The sequence below is a fragment of the Colletotrichum spaethianum genome (assembly GCF_022836535.1).
Source record: "Colletotrichum spaethianum MAFF 239500 DNA, contig23, whole genome shotgun sequence".
Lineage (NCBI taxonomy): Eukaryota > Fungi > Ascomycota > Sordariomycetes > Glomerellales > Glomerellaceae > Colletotrichum > Colletotrichum spaethianum.
The window spans coordinates 24,910-47,120 of record NW_026054793.1 but is presented as its reverse complement, the minus strand read 5'-3'; the positions used below and the strand labels follow the sequence as shown (position 1 = coordinate 47,120).

Genomic DNA, 22,211 nt, shown 5'->3' with positions numbered 1-22,211 from the left:
CATTCAAGGAAAACGACAGTGCGTACACGAGTACGGAGGAGGGCATTGCCACGTAGTGGCCTATTCACATTCACCCCTCCCTGCATCAGACCAGTCCAAGTGTCGCTTTCCTCGGCCACCCGTGAATGTGAAGGCCCCGCTCATGCCACCATCCCGGTTGGCCTGAACCTCCGATGCGCGACGCTTCCGGTTACGACGGTCCAATCCAAAATGGTAATGCGATGGAGACAATACGCGAGGGAAGATGCGGCTGCTGTGAGGGCTGAAGCCTGGCAAACGTAAGTTGAGCTCAACCTTGGCCGCTTCGAGGGCAGTGAATGGCTGGACGGCAACGGGGCCGAAGGGATCTAAGGGATCTGGAATATGTTTAATTATCTGACCAGCCCGATTTTATTCTCCGAGTCTATGCAACCCTGCCTTCTGGGTGGTTAAGCTTGTCTCCGAGAACCAACGCACCTCGACCAACGCACCAAGACGTCGATACAGCTGCAAACTCAGTTGCCGCGATCTCTGTCCAGCGTCTCGTGCTTCGTCTAGCCCTCGTCTCGTCGACTATCCCATCGGGGTAATGGTGTCGTCGCCGCTGCCGTCATGTTCGACCTATCCTTTGCCTTCTGCCACATAGTGTCCAAAGCACCAGCGCCTAACCATCGTCCCATCCATTTCCACGTTTGAAGGGTCTCGGCTGGAGCGGGAGCACCCTCACCCGCGAGCGGAGCCTCTGGCGAATTTGATGCCGTCTTGGTGACCATCGGAGCCGCATGGATCGAGGGAGCGGATGCCGACGCTGCCGGGTTTGGCTTCTCTGTGTTGGACCGAAACTTCTTTTTCTCGGCCGATTCGAAGGCATCTCGAAAGTTCCATGCATACGACGTCCATCCCTTCAATTGAGGTACCCACGCGTATGCAGCCGCATCCTCGCCACCACCACTGCCACTAACTCTACCGTTACCGCGCCGCCCACGACTGCTGATCGGCTTGACAATCATCAGCGTCGCGATGGTCATGAGCACGCTCGCAACGGCCCACGTGCCGAACGCGGCGGCCGAGAAGTGGAAGACGGGTACGGTGCCGTCAGATGTGCCTCCGGTGGCATTCTTCTCGTGTTCGCTTTCAAGGTCTTGAAACTTGACAATGTCTGTACTCAGGACGGCCTACGTACACGGTAATTGGTGTTGGCATCCGATCAACGCAGTCTTTTCTTGTTCCCGTCTCGCATCTCCCCGCAAAACCTCCAGGGATCGCCAAACTTACCGATACTACCGTAACGGGCAACAGAACCAGGGCTATGAAGGATAGCTGCTTCATCGCGGACGAGTCGTCTGCCGTTAGCTCTGCGATTGTTTTCGTCTGCTGGCTCGAGTGGTGCGCTTGCAACCGTTGAATCTAGCAACTTTAGCCATTGGCCCCTGACTGCATTGCTTGTCACGGCTCACGTATTCTTCTCGGTTCTTGGCGAGCTTATCCAAAGCTAGTGCCTTGTCAAGCAGGTCTTCAATCTCTTCGATCACCGACGTCACCCTTTCTGCGAAGTTTTCGATATGCATACGGAATCCGTCGGCATGGCCACCGTCAAAGTTCTTGAGGTCCGCGGACACCTCATCAACGAAGAACTTCCGGAGGTTTCGAAGGACCCGAAGGTTATTCTCGGCTCTCATGACACTCCCGTGCCGTGACTCCATTATGAAGGCCATCCTTCGCAGATCCTGAGCGTGTATTGATTCCCGTGGCTCGTCGTCAACCATGTCGTCATCGTCGAAAGGGTACACGTACGGCTTGGTCTGTATCTTGTCGGCATGCTGCAACGATCACCGACGAGGATCCCGAGGACTTTGACTCACCAGATCAGAGAGCCGTCTCTCTGTGTCTTGAAGGTGGCGCGAAAACTTTCCAATAGACCACCGGGCGGCGGCAAGAAGACAGCTTAGACTGGCACGAAAGCGCTCGTGGACGTCGAGACGTGCAAACGCAGTCAAGTCACTTGCCAGATCGCCTTTCAGCGTATTCCATAGAAGATTCTGCGTACCCTTGCCTTTCTCTTCATGATACGACCTCGGGCTCACGAGCAGCCAAACCGCCGTACCCTCTTTCAGGTCCAAGTGAAGGTATACGACGGCAGAGTGCGTCTCCCACCGAGGTGTCCGGACAGGGTCCGCATCCTCGGGCAACGCGTGAAGGGGGTATTCGCGGATGCTGAACAGCGTGAGGCAAACCTGCACGTGCGCACCGCTGCGGCCGAGCCTCGCGAGGCTCGGCTGCCGTTTCCGAGGCGGGAGCGTAGAGCAACTCATGAACCCTGCGAAGCGCATGCTGGTGGCGAAGCTCCAGGCCCCGCCACCGCTCGCGAGGAAGCTCAGGAAATGGGCCGGGACTTGATGATAGGTGAGCATATCTAGCAGGACATCCTCGCTGAGGTTAAGCGTCATCGAAGTCGGCCAGAGACGTTCCAAGAGGCTTTGTTATTGTTGTCAGTGCATTTTCATCTTGAGCTGCCCCTGAGGATGACATACATGACGCGTAGTGGCGGATCTTTCACAAGACTGCCTGGCTCCATCGTGGTCTTGGTCGGACTCGGCCATGACAGCCTGTTTCGAAGCCCCTCCACGTCGCGGATGAGGTACAGCTTCCCCTTCCGCTTCCAACTCGAAGCCGGCACGTCCCCTAGAACATGATATGTGAGCCCATGCATCCAACACCATCACCAGCAGCCCAGTTCTCGGCAGCCTCACCAGAATCGCGTTCAGGGCCGGGTCCCGCTCCGAAGTCGAGAATCACCAGTGGCTCCCGCCTTCCGAGAAACGCATCGAACAACCGGGCCTTCTTCTCGGCGTAGTGGTCGCGCCGTTCTCTGACCACCGCCGCTTCCTCGTATTGGCAGAGCAGGGTGTCCGGGTATGTCGGAGCGGCGGCGAAGTTCTCCAGGAAGCGGGCTTCTTGGTCGGCCATGATGTTGGTTCCCTCTCTGTCCATTAGCAAGTATGAGGAGTACACTTCCGTTTCCTGGGGATACGAGTCCATCGTTTGCTATATCGAAGACGTGAAGGCTTGTCTACGAGTCACAGTCCCTGAAGAAAGGGGGTTGCTGGTTCGATATGGGTGCATTGGAGTGATGCATGTTGGGGCGGGGGATATCTTCAGCGACGCAGTTTGTACTACACCACACAAGGAGGAGACAAGGCATCCGGCGAACTGCCGGTTCAAAGGGGTTTAGAAGAAATGCACTGGATGTTGACGTGTCGAGTCACGGGCGGCACGAGCACGGAGGTGGTACGGCATTCAAGGTGGGCCAGTCAATTCCCTCGCAGGCGGCAAGCAGAACGCCCTGCGGGAGCAGCAAACTTGTTCCTACGTGTGACCGCGTGGGTTTGGCGAAGCATGAATACAGAGTGCTCACCGAATGCCCCTTTTCGCACGTGCTGTCTTCTTGGAATCAAGTCTCCCGAGCTCGGTGCTGATCCACGAGAGGACACCCGCAAAGTTTGCTTGCTTTCTTGAGAGGACCTCCCTGGTTGCGTCGAGAGCTAGCCTACGAGTATTTTTCCGGGTCAGCCAGGTGTTCCGAGCGACGAGCGTGCGACCCGAGGGGGCTTGCTACGTACCATGTAACGTGCGTCTTCTCGACGGCGCAGGCGTAGCCGGGATATTTCTCCCGCCTAGCCTTGCTAGTAAGGAGGACGACGGCGACGTCAATGACCTTGACCATGGTTTCTGTGTACAGCGTGAGCGGGATGGAGGAACGGAGCAGAAAGTTCAGGGACGGAACTTACGCATGATCAATCCGTCACCAGGCCGTTTCCATGCGGGCAGGCACCGCCAGTAAGCCCACATCTTCTCGGCCGTCTCCGCAAAGGCCCGGTGAAGGTTCGACATGACGGTCTCGAGGGCGTTGTGTTTGGTGTCGTAGAACATGAGGTGGGATTGGATTTTGAATGCGTCTGCGGGAATGTCAGTCAAGGCATGGATGGAAACGGTTGAGCCGACGTGACACTTACTCAGGACTCTTCTCTGGAAGTTCTGACCAGGCTTGTTGCCGTAATCGACGGTCAGAGCGTTGGAGACCACTAATGAGTTGGTCAGCTTGACAAAACTATGCATCTCCTGAGCAGAGGCATGGGGCTTACCGGTGTCCTTGACATGATCTCGGTCCTTGACGATGTCGAGCGTGTTGCAGTCAATGCCCAAGCCGCAGTAGGGGAAATGAGATCCCTTTGGCAGCCTAGCTACCCTTACGCCGCTGACTTCCATGTCGAAATTGATCAGCGTCTTGTTGGGGTTGACGGTGACGCCGTACTCGGGAAGTCCGCCGTGCATGATATCGACAAACTTGCGCGCCTTTGACTGGTCCGTCGTGATGAGAAGAAAGTCATCTATCAGCCTCAAGAGAAGGCAATCCTCCGCCGCGAGGAACGCGAGGTGCTGCGCTTCCAGATCGGCGTAGAAGTAGTTGCAGAGGGCGGAGGAGAGCACGGAACCCTGCGGGATGCCCTTCTTCTGCCTGTAGAACTTTTTGCCGACCTTGATCAAGTTTTGCTTGATGTGCGACGCCATCAGATCCATCAACTCTCCGATGTCGACTTCCCTCCTCATCGTGTTGCCCACGAATACCGTGTTTTTCCGGTTCTTCCCAAGACGGCTCTCAACCAGCTTTGAAAAGTCGGCCGTGTCATTGCGCGTCACAGCGATGGAGTGCCACCGTCGCGTCAGTTTCGTGACTGTATGCTTTTGGGGCCGGCTGTCTACCAGCCCGGCTTTGACTTCGACGTGTTTCTTGATAACGTACTGTTTCTCACTGGGGATGTCCCCCATCAACCGGATAACGGCCGCCTGTGGTATTGTGTCAAATGCAGATTGCACATCCACTTTGGCGAGGTAGAACTTGGGATGTTGATCTTTGAAGCCGGCACTGAAAGCATTCAGGCGTGGGTAAATATCACCCACGGAGAACATGGAAGAGCCAAGCTTGCATGGATTGCGTTCCTGAAGATAGTCAGCAAGAAGAAACTGAAGTGGATGAGTGATATCCCTACTGTCTCTAACCTGAGTATGGAGTGTACAGGGCCGAGAATGGAATTGATGCTCGGTCCAAGGATGGCGCGGTTGCCCTTGACCGCGGTCCTCCTCCGGAGGTTCATAATCGGTCGCATGGTCTTCCCCTTGGGCAAGAGCCTGATACGACTGAAGCCTAAGCGCCTGGAATCGAGGATTTTTGTCGCCTGATCCAACTTCACCTCCTCAAACATGCTTGTCCGGAGGGTGGTCATCGCTGGCTCCGCCACGTATCGCCAGACGTCATGTCGAAAAAAAAACAGACGGTAACGGTGAGAGCTTGACTCGGTGATGTAGAAATTGCTGCGTAACAAGGGTATCAAGAGAGAATCAAAAACATAGTACAAAAATTCGTTGAGAATCTCGAGTCGTTTCTTCATGTCTGTTTGGCTGGTCCTCTGACCCTTTAGAGCAGGTGGCGCCAGCCATTCCATGCTTGTCACCTGTACGAGTTAGCAGAGACTCGTCAACGAGACATACGACTTCTAACCTTGATCCCGTCTGCAAGTTCGTAGAGGGACATGCTCTCGAACCTCCGCATTCTGATAAAATGGTCGACCTTCTTCAGTATGGTATTTTTGTTGTGTATCTGGTCGTTGCCAAGCCCCCAAAACTCATCGGGAATAACCTTGGCCAGCACAGCCTGGCAAAACGCGGACACATGGGCTGTTGGAGTCGCTAGTTCAGTCACTGCATCGAACTTGATCACCGACAAGGACGGTGCTGGTTGCCGCGGCTTTTGACGGCTCTGTTTTGTAATACTAAGAAGGTCAGAAGACACCGTCAGTTGAGTCTTGCTTTCCGGTGCCTGCGAAGTCGGAAATCTCTGGGACCGTTTGAGTGTCTTCTCCGACGCAGAGGTGCCAGATTTGATATCGAAGGCAGATGGACAGTAATGCCGCAGTAGCTCGGCATAGGCGCAGCGGCCATGGAGGAGTTGCAACCGCTCGACAAGCCGCTTGGCATTTCCTCGAAGTCTCTTGGGAAGTCGCATCCTCTGCTTCTCAGATAGTGTCGAGATTTCCTCCTCACGGAGGGTGTAGTCTGCAAACTTCTGAGACGTCTTGGAGTGATCGATCTTCGAGGTAAACGCATTGTGTAGACCAAACTGTCGAGGGAAAATATACATGAGGGTCTTCTTCGTGTTACGCTCATTGGCTTGGGCAACTGCCAATTTTTCTTCCTCCGACGCCGCATCTAAACAAGAGATGTATGGGCAACGGCTCAATACGTCTGTTGCAGAGAGTCAATGCAAGTCCCTGACGCAGCCAAGGGGCAGCTTACGTATATGTCTGAGGCCGTAGTGGACAGTTCCCTTGGCAGTAAGCGCTGCTCTGGCGTAGAACATGCGATTCCTCACGAACGTGATTTCGGAAGGAAGTCGTTCGTCAACCGCATCTATTGGCTTGGAATCCCCTTTTGAACGATTCGTCTTGTCTTGGTCCACAGCTACAGACACCCCAGTCTCCGACATGGGGATACCACTCAGTTGATACAAATTGCCGACGCCGGCCTTCACAGGAAGAAATATGGCCGTGTCAATGAGGAGGTCGATCATGATCTGCTCGCCCGATTTGCCAAGGAGCATGAGGGTCTGCGGCCACGGAGTATCCTTAAGGGCCTGAACATGGTAATTCGGGTGAACAGAAGCAAGCCCCGGAACGGACCCGGCATTGTCCTGACCATTCGTATTGGCAACATTTTGAGCGCGTCGCCTGAAGCCATCACATAGGAGGTGTTTCGGCCAAGTGGCATGAGACTGCATCCTGGAGAACAGTTGCCAGATGACGAAGTCAACTATCTGCATTCGCTAGTCAGCCTGAGATACAAAGCTGTTGGGGTTGCACGGAGGCACCTCTGATTGTGAGCAAGTAGCACTGGCCAGATCGCCCGAAGCCGATACGATAGACTCGTCAGCCTTTTGCGAGAAGGACCTCCATTGCTCCCATCGAGAATCGGTCTGAGCCTGGGGGCGATGATGTGTGCAAACCAGGGTCGTGTCCAGTAACAAGGACAGCTCCAGTATCAAATCATGACCTTCCTTGCTTGGCTGAATCTCGTCCTTACCCAACGAGGCAATCTTTTTGCGACGAAGTCTCGAAGAGCCTGGCAGCTTTGAAAGCAGGTATTCGCGGAGTGTCTGAACAGTGTCGTAGTACTGCTGCAGGACCGAATGTTTGACCTGACTCTTGGTCAGATCCAACTTCGCCTTCTTGCATCCGGAATGCTTCTCATTCGGCCCCCCGAGCGTCTGTGCTTTTCTTTTGCGTGCCATTGTAGTGGCGGGATCTCATCTCATCGTCGATACCGGTTTAGACTCGTGACCTCCACCTGTGGTCGCCGCATAGGGGAACCGGGTCTAGGTGACGCTTGGATTCAACACCATCTGCGCTGGGTGGTCGGCTGGGTGGTCGGAAATCACACGCTAGAACATGTCATTGCATCTGGGCATGCAAGTGATCTGCCGGGAAATAATGAGTAGTCAGATTGCGGAGGCCAGATCGAGGGTTGGATACGGGGTGATGTCGTTGATCGAGGTTGACAAGCGCGACGGCCCAACGCGTCTTGCAGAGTAAAATGAAAAAGAAGTGCTTAAAAGTCCAAGGGCGGTACGTATCGCGCCTGAACGGTCAATACGGTACGCATTGATTGGCGGGTGTTGCTTCTGGCTGGTGATGGTAGTGGCTGATCTAGGCGCACCTACCCCGGTGGGACGGCGGTGCACGTCCAGTGATCTGCCGAATACAGGCGCCGTCTCCAAACGGTGGCTTTGGTACTCGATCCTCACGGACGGTCAAGCAACCAAGGGGCGCGCAAGGCCGTTGGCCGCTAAGGTACCCCAGCTCCTGTTCCAGGTGCCTCTGATGAGATGAGTGTCGGATTGGTGGTCGTGGGGGTCCACCAACTCCGTCTACCTTTGTGGTGGAAACTCATCAAAGTGTCAAGGCTCGTCGAGCGGGTTCGTGGAGACTTCAAACATGACCTGGACGGGCCCAGGTTCCGGGGGCCACGTTGGATGTGGCCCTGCAAAGTGGGAATACCTTACGTACCTCGGTGTCAGTTCAAGGTGGCTGCCGCAGCATTGTCTATTCAGAGCATGCCTTCGTGGTTCTGCGCTAGGCGCACTTGCTACGTGGTTCACTTGCGCTACCCTGCGCTAATTAGATGTGCATCGTCACTTATTAGTCCTCCCCTCGGACTGGACTGGACTTGGCTGGGTTGAGCCCGATGCAAGGGCGGACGGAAGTGCGGGCGGCGGCGGCGGGCTGTGAGAGGAGACTTGCCCTGCGGTGCTACGTTATACCCTATGTTCAATATTTCCTTGATCGCGAATGATGTGAACGCCTGTGGGAAAGGGTTCCCAGTCGAGGGAAGACGCGGTTCGGCATTGCTTGCAGTAAGAGCCACTTGAGGTGGGCGAGCGTGGGTCGGATTCCATGATAGCCAAAGGCTCGACTCTCTGTAATTTAAGTAGTGTGAGTCTGAGTGAACTACCGGGATTCGTTGTTGTGGTTGTCTGGTTGACAACGAACTGCGCGGTCAGTGTGTTTGTCAAACTCGCCAAAAACACACACACACGGCAGAAGAGGGAGAAGGGATTGCTTACCGCCTCCTCCCGGTGCTAGGTACAGCTTCAACAAGATTTGATCCGGCCTCTAGGATCCGACTAAGCCAGGGAAGCCACTTCGTATCCCGGATTAGAGGCAGGAACTGGAGCCGAAGCTGGAACGAGGGCTGACCATTCATCCATCCATCCATCATCCAGTGACTGCCTCACATCATAGTAGCATGTATTAAGACGAGCACAGACTCCCGGGTAGCATTGGCGGGAATTGCCTTGCTCAAAGCTCGGAGCCGGACGCGCTGATCAAGAGCTGCGTCTGTTCCAATAACCGCGTAAGCGTACAGCTGCAATGCAGCAGTCGATGGTACTGCTCAACGGTCTACCTAATCCAGGCAGGCTGCAAGGCTTCAATACCGTCATGATGACAGGTAGACGCTACAATTGGCAGAGGAGGACGGCATCGTGTCCCAAAACAGTTTCGATACCGAAACACGTCGTTAACCTCTCTTAATGCCCAAAACACTATGCACGCGACCAATTGGCGAGCCAACATCAGTGACGGGGAATCCAGCTGCGTTGGGCGTTAGGCGTTGAGATGCTTTGCATAGGAACCTTAGAAGGCATCCTGCTGTTGGAGGACGAATCAACTCTCTTGGATGTTCCAACCTGGCACCTGGGAGGACTTGGCTTCGAATGCAATTCCAACCACGACCACAAACTATAGATTGTCGGCCTCACCCCGACTTTGGGTCGTTTCGGGCACGATGCGTAATCATGCGCACCATTTCCGGCCCCGGCATCGACTTGGACATTGACGTGCACATATGCCGCACGTCAACTTAATTGACCTTGACAACGTTCCGTGGCTATGATGTCCGGCGCTGTGCGGTGCGGCGTTTGACGGGGGGGTTCCTGGCATGGATCCTCAGCCCTCGTGGAATGCATGTGAGTTTGCCGTCATTTTGCACCTCTAGCGGCTGTGTCAACGCTGTTAACCACGCCCCAAACCACCACCACGCTCAACGCCGTCGACGATGGAAAAAACCGGGTGCTGCCGTTCTCTTCAGTCCGAACAGTGGTTTGCCATCTCCGGGCGCGCCTACGGAAAGATGTGACCGATTGGTGGTGACGTCTCACGTTGCTTCTTGGCCGTGCTTTCTTGGCACTCAGAGCTTCGGCCTTTTAGCCTTTGTTTTTACCTTGCGGGTAAGGGAGGTGGAGGAGGAGGCTAAGGTACCGGTACGTACGGGGACTCCAGTGCGCTCCAATTCTTTGTCCAACAAGTGTCTACCTACGTCTCTCTTTGTCTGCGCCGCGAGGCCTTCCTCAGACGGGACGAAGCGAGGGCCAGCGGCGCGCACCATAGTCTGAATAATTTTTGCTCATTTTTTCCCCTGCGGAGCATCGACATGTTTTCTTCTTTGGATGAGAGAAGGGTGTCATCCAGGAATTCTCCCCCGCAAGCAGATACGTCCTGATTCACACGGAATAAAATTGGGGAAAAGAAAAAATGGAAGGAAAGAAGGATAGAAAGAAGTGCCCTGCCAGCCACAGCGATTGGAGATCGAGATACAAACTGCATCGAGGCTTGCGGTGGAGCTTGTTTGTTTGTTTTATCTGGGCCCCTCGAAGAAGGCGACCTTGTCCATGCCATGGTTTTTCTTTCTTTCCAAGGTTCAAACAGCCCAGTGGAGGCCAACATGGAAGGGTAGACGAGTGATAAATTGACGACTTGGGTGACGATTCAGACCCAGCCAAAGCCCATTTCCGTGGGTTCTGCTGCCGTTGCGACTCGTCGACGTGAGTGGGTTAGATGCACTAGAAACAGCCAGAGAGAGACAGACCGAGGTAGCACAAGCACAAGTGAGGATAGCCTTTCTTTGCCCGGTACAGATACCGAGCACCTTGATCGGGTACCTAAACGTCGACGGCCGGCCGTTGAAGTCGATCTCCAACGCCCTTTGTTTGTCGTGCCTGAATTCGCCGCTTCGGAAAAAAACCTTGGTTGCAACTTTGCAATGCTGGACACGCCGGATGTGTGTGGAAAACACCATGTACTCTAAGGTACGTAGAAATCCAAAGTCAAGCCCCCCTTGGCTTCCCAGTCCCTGGCCCCAGGTTTGCTCCCTCTTTCCCGAGCGTCCGGACAGACCTACCAAACTGAACCTAGCACCTGCCGTCATCCCCTCCCTCACCACACACTCTGTCCCTCCCTGAATTACCATCGTCTTCCCCCGTCTCCTTGCTGCCGCAGTCCCTGCGCCGTACGGGTTTCTGCCAAGCTGCCTAGGTACCATTGGGTGCTCCGGATCCGTACCTTGCACACGACATCACACTGCTCTCCTCCCATCTTTGCCCGGCTGTCACCCAGACCGAATCGTGCCCACCTTGACCGATTGATTGGACGAGTTCCTCACCTTCGCAACCGCGGTCCCGCTTGCCGTCTCAGCTCACCATCAACCACGACCTGACGGCCTATCCGGCCGCACCTGCCCTCAGGTGGCCGATCAATTTCCGGCGGCCACTTTCCAGCTTTCCAGGCTCAATTTTTCCACGGCAGACTGCTCTGGAGGAAGCAAGTACGAAAAAATCCGTACCTTCCCTCCAACCTTGCTCTCTTTCCCCCCTGCTGAGAAGACCACCGCGCCAATTCTCCCCACCCTCCTTCCCCAGTAGGTACCCTTCTCGAGGTAGGAGCTCCTCGACCAATCCAAGGCCACCTTCTCCTCTCTACTCGCTACACCCACACCCCACTAAGACAGTGCACACCTCCACTCCCGTCCTTCCCCCCTCCTTCTCTCTCCGTCTGCCTCCTCACTCGCGCACGTCTGTCTCACTGAGGTATTCTCCTCTCCCGCTTCGCACTTGCTTTGCGTGCTGAGGTATCTCTGCCTGCTGTGTGTGCGTGCGAGCCTGCGCCTGCATCTCCCCTAACCTTGCCTTGCCTCAAGTACGTTTTTTTGTGGCTTCCCACCACTCCAACCTCGCCCTCTCCGTCCCATCTCGTTGCGTCCGATTCACAAAGACAAGACCCCGAAAACACAATTTACCCACGCGCAGCTGGCAAAATAACGAAGGCCTGCAGGTCTCCTTCGTCTCGACTCCAGCAAAGATATCCAACCCCCAGAAAACCCCCCACCGAGCAGAAGTCGCACTACGGCTAGGTATTCCTGCGGCGGCCACCCATCCATGCATTAAGATTTGCTGTCGATAGGCCCCAGACACTGCCAACGCTTGCCAACCGGGGACTGCCCGTCGCCTCTCCAAAGTGTCGCTGCCCACTCAGCTTGCAGGCCAACACATCAATGCTTCCCAACCCAAACATCCCACACAGCGTGCATGGGTCTATGGAATTCCTGACGAGCCAGTCCACCCGACACGCCTGACTGATGTTCAGGCCACAATGGAATCTGGCAGTCCAGAAGAGGAGGACCGCCTGGCCTCTGCGCTCAGCGTGCAACGCCAGGTCCATCTCCAGCAACACCAACCGCAACCTCTAGCTTCTCCTCCCCAGTACGCACACCAACTTCATCGACAACCAAACTTCGACTCGAATTACGACTATCACGAAGCCGACTTCGACCTCGACTCCGATCCCGGTCCCTACCGTCACCAATCCGACTCATCGTCCCGCCAATCTCATCGCCACTACCTCCCTAGCAGCCCCGTAGCGAACGCCCTCACCCGCGAGAACTTGGATGCCTCTGCCGCCCACACGGCTGGGGCTTTCGCCGCCGCTGGTCATGCTTACGATTCTGTGAACCCGGATGATTTCTACCGAAGCTATCGAGGCGTGCAGTCGTCGAGTCACCACCATCGAACCGCTTCTTCAGATACCGACTACATGGCGACCTCCGTATCCCGAGCCCGCGACAATCCGTCCACGCGGCCAAACGGCAATGGCAAGGACCCAAAGCACCCGCCGGCACCAGCAGGCCGTACGGCCCTGCGTCCCTCGCAGCGATCTGCCTCTGCCCCCATCGAACCCCCTGTCGGCGCCCCGAGGACCAATACAAATCGCAAGCCGAGTGTCAAGGACCTGACCAAGAGATTCGATCAACAGACCTCGGCGCCCGCGATGCCCCGGATTCCAGTACGAGGCGTGCCGATACGGTCGAATAGGGCTGCGACAAATGCCGACAGAACAACACCTAGTGGGAGCGGGTCAACATCATACTCTACACTGAGAACCTCGGTGAATCGTGAACTGACACCTGATTCCAGTAGAGGCCCAGCTTCTCGAACACAACGAACGAAATTCGTTGCCGAAGATCAACTATCCAACAATTCACAATCCTTCGCTAGCCGCATCGCAAAGCCGCGAAATTCGAGTTCGATCACGAGCAATGCGCATGCATCCAAGTCCATGACAAACCTCCAGCACAAGTCCCCTTCTCTGCCGCCCTCGTCCCCCCCACCATCCGGCTTGCTTTTTGGCGAAATCCTTCCAGAGCAGCGAGACACTTCGATCGTCGGGTTCGGGATCGAGGGGTCAGGCTCACGACCGCGGAGGACATCAGAGTCAAGTCTTCACGTGGCTAGGCTCCATCAACGGACGAAATCTGACCCTGATTTCGCTGAGCCGGAGTCTCCAACTGACTGGTACCGCTCTGCTAAGACAAAACCGAATGGTGCAACAGGACGTTCGGTCCCCGCCGCTAGAGGTCATGTTCGGGCACATAGTGATGTGGCTGCCTCGAAAGCAGGGGCGCCGATGGCGAGAAAGGCTCTTGTGCCACGGCCCATGGCAGAGCTCGAGCAACCCGATCGAGCTGACGCATCGCGCCTCCCTGTTTCTGTCCGAAAGCTCGCCACGCCTAGTGACTCGACGAGTCCGCCTTCCACCCGCGAAAGCTCCAGAGCCAATTCTCCGTCGACGTTCAAGCGTCCTCTGCCAGCGGGCAAGACAAGCCGGACAACTACTCCCGTCACCCGCGCCAAGACGCCTACGCGAGCGAAGACGCCCACGCAAGCCACGCCAGGACGCAAGCCTGCACCTCGAGGTCTCATCACTCCAAATAACAGCACCCGGCTTACTGCCTACGTAGCAGCACCCCCTCCGAAGCTGTCCCCTCCCTTGCGCAGCTCTCGACCTCGACAATCCGTATCAACGGCAACCACGGCAAGTTCGCGCATGAAGGCTATCGACAGGGCCAAGTCGCCGCACAAGAATGTGTCGAGACAATCTTCCAAGACAGAGGAGTCGGCGACTCGAAGACGAAAGATCTCCGTTGGACCCATCGACTTCGAACAAAGACGTGAACACATCAGACTCGCGTATACTAAGTCTATTCGCGACAGTCAGGTGCGGGATGCGAGACAGGCCGCTGCGAGGCGCAAGAAAGACCAAGAAGCCACTGCCGCCAGAGAAAAAGAAGACATCCCCCCGGTGCCACAAATCGGTTCCGCGTCGCCTTCAGTGGACCACAGTGAAACCTTCGAGAGACCGCCCGAGGCGAGTCCCAGCGAACCGGAACCGTCGGCGCAGCCAACGTCACCCGCGCAATCGCCTCAGCCACTAACAATATCAACGGTGGTGCCGCCCATCGTTTCCCTCTCTCCGCCTCAAGCGCAAGCCTACGACTCTCCCACCTTGGGCATGCCCGGCAGCTTCCCGGCATTGAGTCCCCCCATCGAGAGGGAACAAATCCCGCAATCCGCGATCTCGGCTACATCGGAAACGACGGAGTTCGATAACGAACCACAGGAACTCCCACCTGTGCAGCTTGAACCCTCGCAAGCTCCGACTGGCCTTGGGCTGACGATCCCGCAACCTGACGGAAACCATGAGCAGGCTGAGATGGAAGAATTGCGACGGACGCCGACACCCGAGAAGACCGAAACTCAGGAGGTGCAACCGCCGCCAACGCCGGAGAAGACGGACACGGAGATACCGGATGAGCAGCCTACGCCACAGAAGGCCGGAGCTGAGGAGGTGCAACGGGCGCCGACACCAGAAAAGGCCGAGTACCACTACCCATTCGAGGACGAGTCTGCTAGTGATGACCTCGTGTCCATCAAGATCTCGTTGGATCCAACGTCTCTCCAGCAATCGCCCGAGCCGACCCCGACCAGGAGCGAGTTCGAAGATCCATCCATTCCTGGTGCGTTCACTAGCTCTCGGCCGATATCTGAGGAGTACGAACCCGTCCCTTTCTCAAGCCCTTCGTACGAAACGACAGTCAAGATTATTCGACGGGATTCCGAGTATGATTCGCCGCGACAGGAAACCATTCCTTTCCCAAGAATGGAGTCCTATGATGACTTTGATGACCAGAGTCAACTCGGTGACATGGATGGGTCCGTCTGCGACGTTTCTTACTTCCATCACAATACTGAGAAGGAAATGGGAGCAGCGTCTAGCGACACCCTTGAAAAGCCCGAAGACTTTTATAACGACCGCCACAAGGACAACGATTCGTCTCAGCGAGCGTCTACCTGCGAGTCTTCTGATGCGCAAGAGGACCCTCACAAGACGAGTCTTGAGAGCCAGCAAACCCCGGATACCTCTCACAGCTTGATGGTTCCATCCATGCATGCAACAGTGAACCGATCCAGTCAGCAGTCTGCGTGGACCGACTTCTCTGTCGACAGCAACGAGGCCCTCGACCACGGAAACTCAACTTTCGATGATGGCCTGTCTATACCGAAGCCGCCGTACGCGTCCGACCTCACGTACGGATCCGGCTCTAGCAGAGACTCGTCCGCGCGACAAAGTGAACACTACAGCCCAGACTTCAGCCCATTGGATTCAGGAGCCACTGAGCCGCCCGGTCGCGCAACTATCCATCAACTGCCAGAGTTGGACACTGGAGAAGGCTTCTCGATCCCTTACCTCGAGAGCAAGCAGCCGACTGTGAAGTCAGGCCCAGTACCACGTCCGGAACACGAGCCTCCGCCGGTACCTGCTCCCAAGTCGAGGTCGCTGTACGAGGGCCGGCGAACGGCAGTTAGCAGCTACTACGCCGATACCCTTCCCGGAAGTACCATAATGGGGTCTTCTCGGCGCGAGAGTGAGGATGTGTCACGTCCTGTCTCCACTACTCAATCTATCGATCACATGTCGATTGAGACCAGGGAATATTCTCTCGGCGGCCAGACCCCAGTTGATTCGATCGCAACGCCTGGCAGAGAGCAAGACGGACCGACCGGAAAAGAGAGGCATCGCCTGGTGCAACGACGCAATGTGATCAGGGAACTCGTCGACACTGAGATGGTGTTTGTCAGGGATATGAACATCGTGGAAGAGATCTACAAGGGAACCGCCGAGGCCTGCCCGCGACTGGACGACAAAACTATTAAGCTTGTCTTCAGAAACACGGACGAGATCATCAGCTTTCACACAACGTTCTGTGCCCAGCTTAAGGAAGCTGTTTGTACGGTATACGTGCCCCATGGACGCCGATCGCCTCTGCCAAAGGAGGAATCGATTGCTTCTGATCAGACTGGAAACTCCTCGGCCAACCCAGCAGCCCCTGAATTGGGTGACGACAAAGACAGAGCCACGTCGATCGGCCCGCTCTTCAAGAGGAACATTGAGCAGATGAGAGTGGCTCACGAGGGCTTCCTCAGAAACAGCGACCACGCAGCCAAGCGATTGATCCAGATCCAGCAAGACCCTACCGTGAAGGTCTGGCTGAACGAGTGCAATGAGGTAGCCAAGGACCTTACGGCAGCCTGGGATCTGGATTCTCTACTCATCAAGCCCATGCAGCGAATTACGAAATACCCTAACCTCATTCAAGAGCTCCTGAAACATACCCCGGAAGACCATCCGGACCGAGCTGAGCTGATTTCAGCCAAGGAAACCCTGGAACTGGCTATTATCGAGATCAACAAGACGAAGAAGAACTTTGAGCTCGTTGGTCAAATTGTTGGCCGGAAGAGGAAGGAGTCTGATGTGAAGGCTGGATTCGCTCGTGCTTTTGGCAAGCGGGTTGACAAGCTTCAGGCTGCAAGCTCGAAAATCCCTGAAGATGCCGTGTATGCCAAGCTTCACGAGAAGTTTGGCGATGACTACCTACGACTTCAAGTTGTGCTCAGAGACGTCGAGTTCTACACTCGGCAGGTCAGCGCCTATGTCCACGAGTTCCTTCAGTACTTGTCCGCTATGGAGCTTGTCATGCGACTTCAACCGGGCAGTTATCCAGAACTGGAAAGCAAATGGGTGCAATTTAATGTCTCGATGAGGGACATCGAGAAGATTGCCCTGGAAGACCATGTGAGTAGCCTGTGGCAGAAGCTTTGTTCCATCTACTAACACCCAAGCAGCTCCAACAGGTTCGGAAGCATGTGATCGAGCCCTTTGAGCATGTCATCAAGGCTTACGGCAACCCGTCGCTGGCGATGAAGAAGCGAGCAAAGCGGCGTCTCGACTATGAAAGAGCAGAGCAGATCAAGAAGGGCGGAAAGACACCGGACCCTAGACTCAAGGAGCTGGTGGAACAGTATGAAGCTCTCAATGAGACTCTAAAGAAGGAGCTTCCACAGCTGTCTGCCTTGACGGAGAGAATCGGTAACATTTGTCTTGGCAATTTCGTCAACATCCAAGCAAACTGGTACTCCATTTGGGTGGAGAAGGTGAAGAAGGTGACGGGGGAGATGGGGCCACCGCCTGACGTCCCAGACATTGTGTCTACGTTCCAGCGGGATTACAAGTACGCGCAGGAACTGTTCGCCAATATCGGAATCTTGAACCCGGCATACAAGGGCAGAACATCACAGTCGACCACAGCCAGCACAGAGGATGTTACATCCAAGCACCGCCCCCGGCCTGCCGAGCTCTCCTCTCCCCGGGGTAGGGGCTTGTCGGTCAATGGCGACCACGCTCCCATGCTACCGACACCAGAGTTTGCCAAGCGCCACAGTGGCCAGTTTACTCTCTCACCCAGCACAGCTCCTCTCAGTCCCCATCAGTTTTACTACCGAGACTACTATGCTGGTGCAACTGCACAGCGACCATCGGTGACGGCGTCACCAGTTACGGGAGATCAGTCGCCTGTACCACGTGCAAACGTCCCTCCGCCATCTACTCGGCCCGGCACAGGCCAAAGTCACAACACAAACGGTCTGCCAAGACAGAGTTCAGAATCAACAGCAAATAACAGGAGAGACTCGAACCCGGCCTACCCGTCCCAGCACTCTGGCAGCGAACCGAGAAGGTTCTCGGGCCTGTTCCACTCTGCTCTTCCTATGCCAGATGGCATGGAAGAAAGTCAGAGATCCTCACGAGCATCATCGCGTGAGCGCACACCAGCTGGGAACGGATACAACGTGCTTTGGCTGGCAGCATCACTCTTTGAGTTCAACATTGAAACAACAAAGCATGAGGCAGGGTACCCGTACCTCACGTACCAGGCTGGTGAGGTGAGTAGTTGGCAATCTGTCTTTGTCCTGTATCTCGACGAGTCCAAGGCTAACGTAACGTTTTCCCAGATCTTTGATGTCATTGCTGAAAAGGGCGAGCTATGGCTTGCCAAGAACCAAGACGACCCCGACGACCAAGTTGGTTGGATTTGGTCCAAGCACTTTGCGAAACTGGCTGATTCATAGAGTCTTTGCCCACGCGACCACACAGCCGGCGTTTTCAAAAGCACTTGAGACGATTGATTTCTTTTAAGCTATGGGCAAGCCAAGGTCTGTGTGCAGTCAGGCACATGTGCGCTGACAAAGGCTTGTGTGCTCGAAGGTTAACTGAGCCGGGATGTGTTCATCCCCATGGCATGTATTATTGATGAAAGAAAAGAAGGCTCGGCCAGCGACTTTATTTCTCATTGCAGGCAAGCTAGGGCGAGGTTCAAGGGGGGTTCCAGTCGTGGACACACCACCCCGGCGTGTACACTTACCTTCCCACCTCGATTTTGTTCTCGGTTTTTCTTCCTTTTGTCTCTTCGTTTGTTCTCGAGATGGAAACGAGAGATGGCGTTTGACAAAGGCGACATAATGAGGTCTTGACGGATGGAATGCGACCATGTCAGCCGATGTAACACATCACCGGCAGCTTCTCATGAAGAAGGAAAGAGGTTCAGCAATGAAAACTTTGGGAGAGCGTTAAAGCGTTGTTAGTTGAGCCCGTGAAGGGAATGGAAAGGGGGCGTGTTAGGCGTTGGAGTTGCCTCGCAGTTAGAACTGCAGGCTTCACTTTTTTTGTAGCTTTTCAATATCCAATGGGACATGTGTCGGAATTGCCAAAGCTTGTTCTTTGTTGTGTGATGTGTGCGGTGTGTGTGTGTGTGTGTGTGTGTGTGTGTCTCCATAGCTTGCGGTTGAGCAACAATTTGTGGCTGTCTGATGGGAGGCATCGCGAAATATGCGGCCGCCCATATGATGAAATGGCGGCAGCCACAGTGTGCACCCGCCAATCGGTATAATGGCACCAAGAGAGCGTCTCCGGCAGCCGTGAAGACCACCTCGATGAGATGGCGGATGCGTCCAGTTCCAAGGCTGGACGCAGCCTCCTCATCGAGGTGAAGACTTTTCGGGCTCGCATAGTCAGGGCTACCAGTCGACAAAGGGTTGGCGAAAAGGTATAGGATAAACAAACGATGAGCAACGTCAGTTTGCAAACCTAGATTATATGACTAGTCTACGCGTATCTCCATTTCCCTTTCCTCCGAGTTTCGCGCTTTTCGCACTCCTCAAGGCCTCTCTCCCCCTATTCCCCGAGGCGGAAGACGAGCGAATCAGAGACGGGGGGGGAAAGCGAGGCATCCCGGAAGGATTCCTTGTTGGTGGCAGCGGCCGGCACACCAACCCATCCCTCCCCGTCCCCGTCCCCGTCCCCACCAGGAGCGACAGCGCGGAAGCTAAAGAAGGGGACCTATTAGACCATCGATGCGAGCGCCGTAAATGCAACGCAGTGGAGCCCTTTCGGCGGATCAAGTCTTTCTCTCTCTCCCTCTCCCTCTGTCTCTCTCACCTGCCCTTCCTTCCCGGCCGAGTCGAGGGGGCGAAAGTCCGGAGAGGCATGGCGGCTCGCCCACCAACGGCTCTTTCGCTTCCACGTCCACAAAACTACCACAGCACCGACAATTCATCGCGCGTGGTACTATCAAGTCTTGCGATTTCTTTTTTACTCTATACGCCACACAAGCACGCAAAAAAAAAAAAAAAAAAAAAAAAAAAAAGAGCACTATGCTGAACGCGGCATTAACACTACAAGCCGGGAAGGGGGGCCGGCGTGGAGAGAAAAAGTAACCGAGATGAAGTCGCCGCGTAACCCTGTTCTGCCTGCTGTATCCATATGCCCATGTTTGTGTGTGAGTGTGTGTTTTGGTTGTGCCTGAACTCCGAGCGCCCGTCGTGGAACCGAAAATAACGTTGGGACCGTCGCTCACTGGAAGTCATCATCGTCTTCGCCGCCCTTCTTGCCGTCGCCCGCGCCCTCCTTCCTGATAGGGATCTTGATGCCCTGCGTCGCGAAGCACTTGCTCAGCGGCGTGCTCTCGCAGACGCCGGGGAACTTCTTGGCCGAGAAGACCTGGAAGACGTCGCTGAAGGTCGAGGCGAGGATCGGCGCGCTGCCCTGGTTCACCAGCGACCCGTCTGCCGAGGGCTGGTTGGGGGCCTGGCGACGTTAACGAACGAGAAGCGCAGCCTGGACAAACACGATTAGCAAAACGTTGGCTGACCCCGAGAGGGCTCGCGTCGGGGCGCTCACCTGAAGTGACCCTCAGTCCTCACGCTCAGGTCCTGCATGATGAACCAGATTCCGACATGGTCTTCCACGTCGTTGAGCTTGAACGCACTCGACGCCGTGCTTCCAATGAGGTTCCTGGTGAACATGCCCTGCGGCTGGCTGGCCGCCATGGACAGCGACTGACGGTGGCCGCCGTACGCCATGTCGGCCTGCGAGGGCACGGGCGCCGGGTTGGCGTGCTGAGGGAAGTATTGGGTCGGGGGCGCGAACTGGGGGTTGGATGACTGGTACGCCGCTGCGCAGATGGTCAGTACTTTGGGGTGCTGCGCGCGCCTTCTTCCGTCGGACAACTCACCTTGGTAGCTGGACCCGGAAGCCATGCCGTAGCCCGGCATCATGTGCTGCGGCGGGGGAGGCTGTTGCTGGCCGTAGCCCATGGGCGCAGAGCCGTAGCTCGGTATCATCTGGGAATAAGCCTGCATCGGCTGTGCGGGCGCCTGACCCTCATCCCGCAACGCCGAGTACGAGAATGGCTGCGTGGTCGATATTGAGGCCGTGTTGGACGAGTGCCTCACCAGGTTCACCTCCGAAGTGCCGTCCTCTGACCACAAGTCGACCTGGATCACGTAGAACGCCGAATCAATATCGCTGGTAAGAAAAGTCAGCGCCGAGACCCGACAAAGCTTGTCGCAAACCGTGTGGTCGCACGTACTTAGGGTTGATCTCCTGGCCGGTCTTGGCATCCCTTACGACGACCTTGATGCACGGCGGAGGGGTGATGGGACGTCGGTCCTATTCGGTAGTTTGTCAGCCGCTGCGTCCCGCCATGTATCGTTCGTCGAGAGCAGGCTCACCTTGTCGCCGAAGCCGCACATGCGCGCTCGCTGGGGCTGCTGCATTACGACGAGCCTGGCAACCACCATGTCAGTCGGGTCGCTCCATCACCAAGTATCAAGTATCGCGGGCGTGACGTACTCGTATTTTCTACCCATGTCATCGGTCTTTGACATCGGGGCCGGTACGGCATTCTGGGCGGTCTGCTGGCCTGGTGCGCCCGAAGGTGCGCCGGGCGCGCCTGACTGGTGATGTTGAAGGGGCATGACGTTGGGCGGCATGTTTGTGTTTGAAGGCACCGGCGCGGGCGCTGGGTATCCCATGGGAGGGAGCTGGGGCATCTGGCTCGAAGGATGCTGGTGGTGCTGAGGAGCGCCCTGGTGGTGTTGCTGGGGCGGGGGAGGAGGAAGGTGGCTGTAGGGACCAGGAGGCATGTGGTGGTAGCCGCCTGAGGCTGGGTGTTGCTGGTCGTAGTTCATGGTTTTCGGCGACCTTGGTTGCGACTAGACGTCTCCCGTGGCTGCGGTCGTGATGTGTCCCGTCGTGGAGCAGAGGTGGTGGCGGGCCGCAGCTACAACGATGGCAAAGGTTAGCAAAGACGACGTGGAGAGAACCGCGTGAACAGCAAAGTGTCTGTCTGCAGCGGCGGGAGTGGATGGAGAAACCGTGCGGTACCTTTTCCTGAGCGACAACCAGATTGAATGGCGAACTGGAACGGCAGGTATAACAATCAGGTAAGGGACGGGACGGGCTGGGTTCAAATAGCACAATGGTGTTTTGGGTTTCGGAGACAAGACGCTCGAGCTTTGTACGGTAAGCTACGGCGACGTAGGTAATAAGGTATTGTGCAGGCAAGGTAGCTTGGAGACGCGCGAAAGCTAAGCAAGCCACTCACGCTGGGCAATTGAATGTGAGTGACAGGGGGGGGGGGTCTCTTTTCTTGGGAAGTGGAGGGAGGGGAGGGGAGGGGGGGGATGAGATGCGTGAGGGCCCAAAGGGACGACGACACTGGCAACTGGGGGGTAAAAAGGTGGGCGTGTGAGTGGTCTGTGTGTACCGCGAGTGGGTAGCCGAGTGGTTCTCGGGTGGAGAGACACGCTGCGCAGAGTGTACCAGTGTGGAAGGATA

At 55.9% G+C, this 22,211-nt stretch overlaps 7 protein-coding genes across 7 annotated transcripts; 2 read left to right on the top strand and 5 right to left on the bottom strand.

The window, feature by feature from the left end:
• Positions 1 to 533: 533 nt before the first annotated feature.
• Positions 534 to 2,426, bottom strand: ColSpa_08473 (uncharacterized protein; the record flags this gene model as incomplete). Its single annotated transcript, XM_049274685.1, has 4 exons — positions 534 to 1,154; positions 1,255 to 1,386; positions 1,437 to 1,799; positions 1,842 to 2,426. The coding sequence occupies 4 exons, from the start codon at positions 2,424 to 2,426 to the stop codon at positions 534 to 536; spliced, it is 1,701 nt and encodes a 566-aa protein (XP_049130642.1).
• A 235-nt stretch (positions 2,427 to 2,661) lies between these two features.
• On the bottom strand, positions 2,662 to 2,946 carry ColSpa_08472 (uncharacterized protein; the record flags this gene model as incomplete). Its single annotated transcript, XM_049274684.1, has 1 exon — positions 2,662 to 2,946. One exon carries the CDS (start codon positions 2,944 to 2,946, stop codon positions 2,662 to 2,664), a length of 285 nt encoding a protein of 94 aa, XP_049130641.1.
• A 444-nt stretch (positions 2,947 to 3,390) lies between these two features.
• On the bottom strand, positions 3,391 to 6,811 carry ColSpa_08471 (telomerase-binding protein EST1A; the record flags this gene model as incomplete). Its single annotated transcript, XM_049274683.1, has 7 exons — positions 3,391 to 3,526; positions 3,600 to 3,708; positions 3,768 to 3,935; positions 3,993 to 4,977; positions 5,055 to 5,489; positions 5,537 to 6,243; positions 6,331 to 6,811. 7 exons carry the CDS (start codon positions 6,809 to 6,811, stop codon positions 3,391 to 3,393), a joined length of 3,021 nt encoding a protein of 1,006 aa, XP_049130640.1.
• A 45-nt stretch (positions 6,812 to 6,856) lies between these two features.
• On the bottom strand, positions 6,857 to 7,321 carry ColSpa_08470 (uncharacterized protein; the record flags this gene model as incomplete). Its single annotated transcript, XM_049274682.1, has 1 exon — positions 6,857 to 7,321. The coding sequence occupies one exon, from the start codon at positions 7,319 to 7,321 to the stop codon at positions 6,857 to 6,859; it is 465 nt and encodes a 154-aa protein (XP_049130639.1).
• A 4,693-nt stretch (positions 7,322 to 12,014) lies between these two features.
• ColSpa_08469 (uncharacterized protein) lies at positions 12,015 to 12,817 on the top strand (the record flags this gene model as incomplete). Its single annotated transcript, XM_049274681.1, has 2 exons — positions 12,015 to 12,704; positions 12,767 to 12,817. The coding sequence occupies 2 exons, from the start codon at positions 12,015 to 12,017 to the stop codon at positions 12,815 to 12,817; spliced, it is 741 nt and encodes a 246-aa protein (XP_049130638.1).
• Positions 12,818 to 13,325: 508 nt separating this feature from the next.
• ColSpa_08468 (dynamin-binding protein) lies at positions 13,326 to 18,163 on the top strand (the record flags this gene model as incomplete). Its single annotated transcript, XM_049274680.1, has 3 exons — positions 13,326 to 16,832; positions 16,883 to 17,977; positions 18,047 to 18,163. The coding sequence occupies 3 exons, from the start codon at positions 13,326 to 13,328 to the stop codon at positions 18,161 to 18,163; spliced, it is 4,719 nt and encodes a 1,572-aa protein (XP_049130637.1).
• A 1,780-nt stretch (positions 18,164 to 19,943) lies between these two features.
• Positions 19,944 to 21,172, bottom strand: ColSpa_08467 (verlamelin biosynthesis protein B; the record flags this gene model as incomplete). Its single annotated transcript, XM_049274679.1, is given in 5 exon segments — positions 19,944 to 20,177; positions 20,196 to 20,270; positions 20,294 to 20,897; positions 20,962 to 21,041; positions 21,104 to 21,172. 5 exon segments carry the CDS (start codon positions 21,170 to 21,172, stop codon positions 19,944 to 19,946), a joined length of 1,062 nt encoding a protein of 353 aa, XP_049130636.1.
• Positions 21,173 to 22,211: the final 1,039 nt, after the last annotated feature.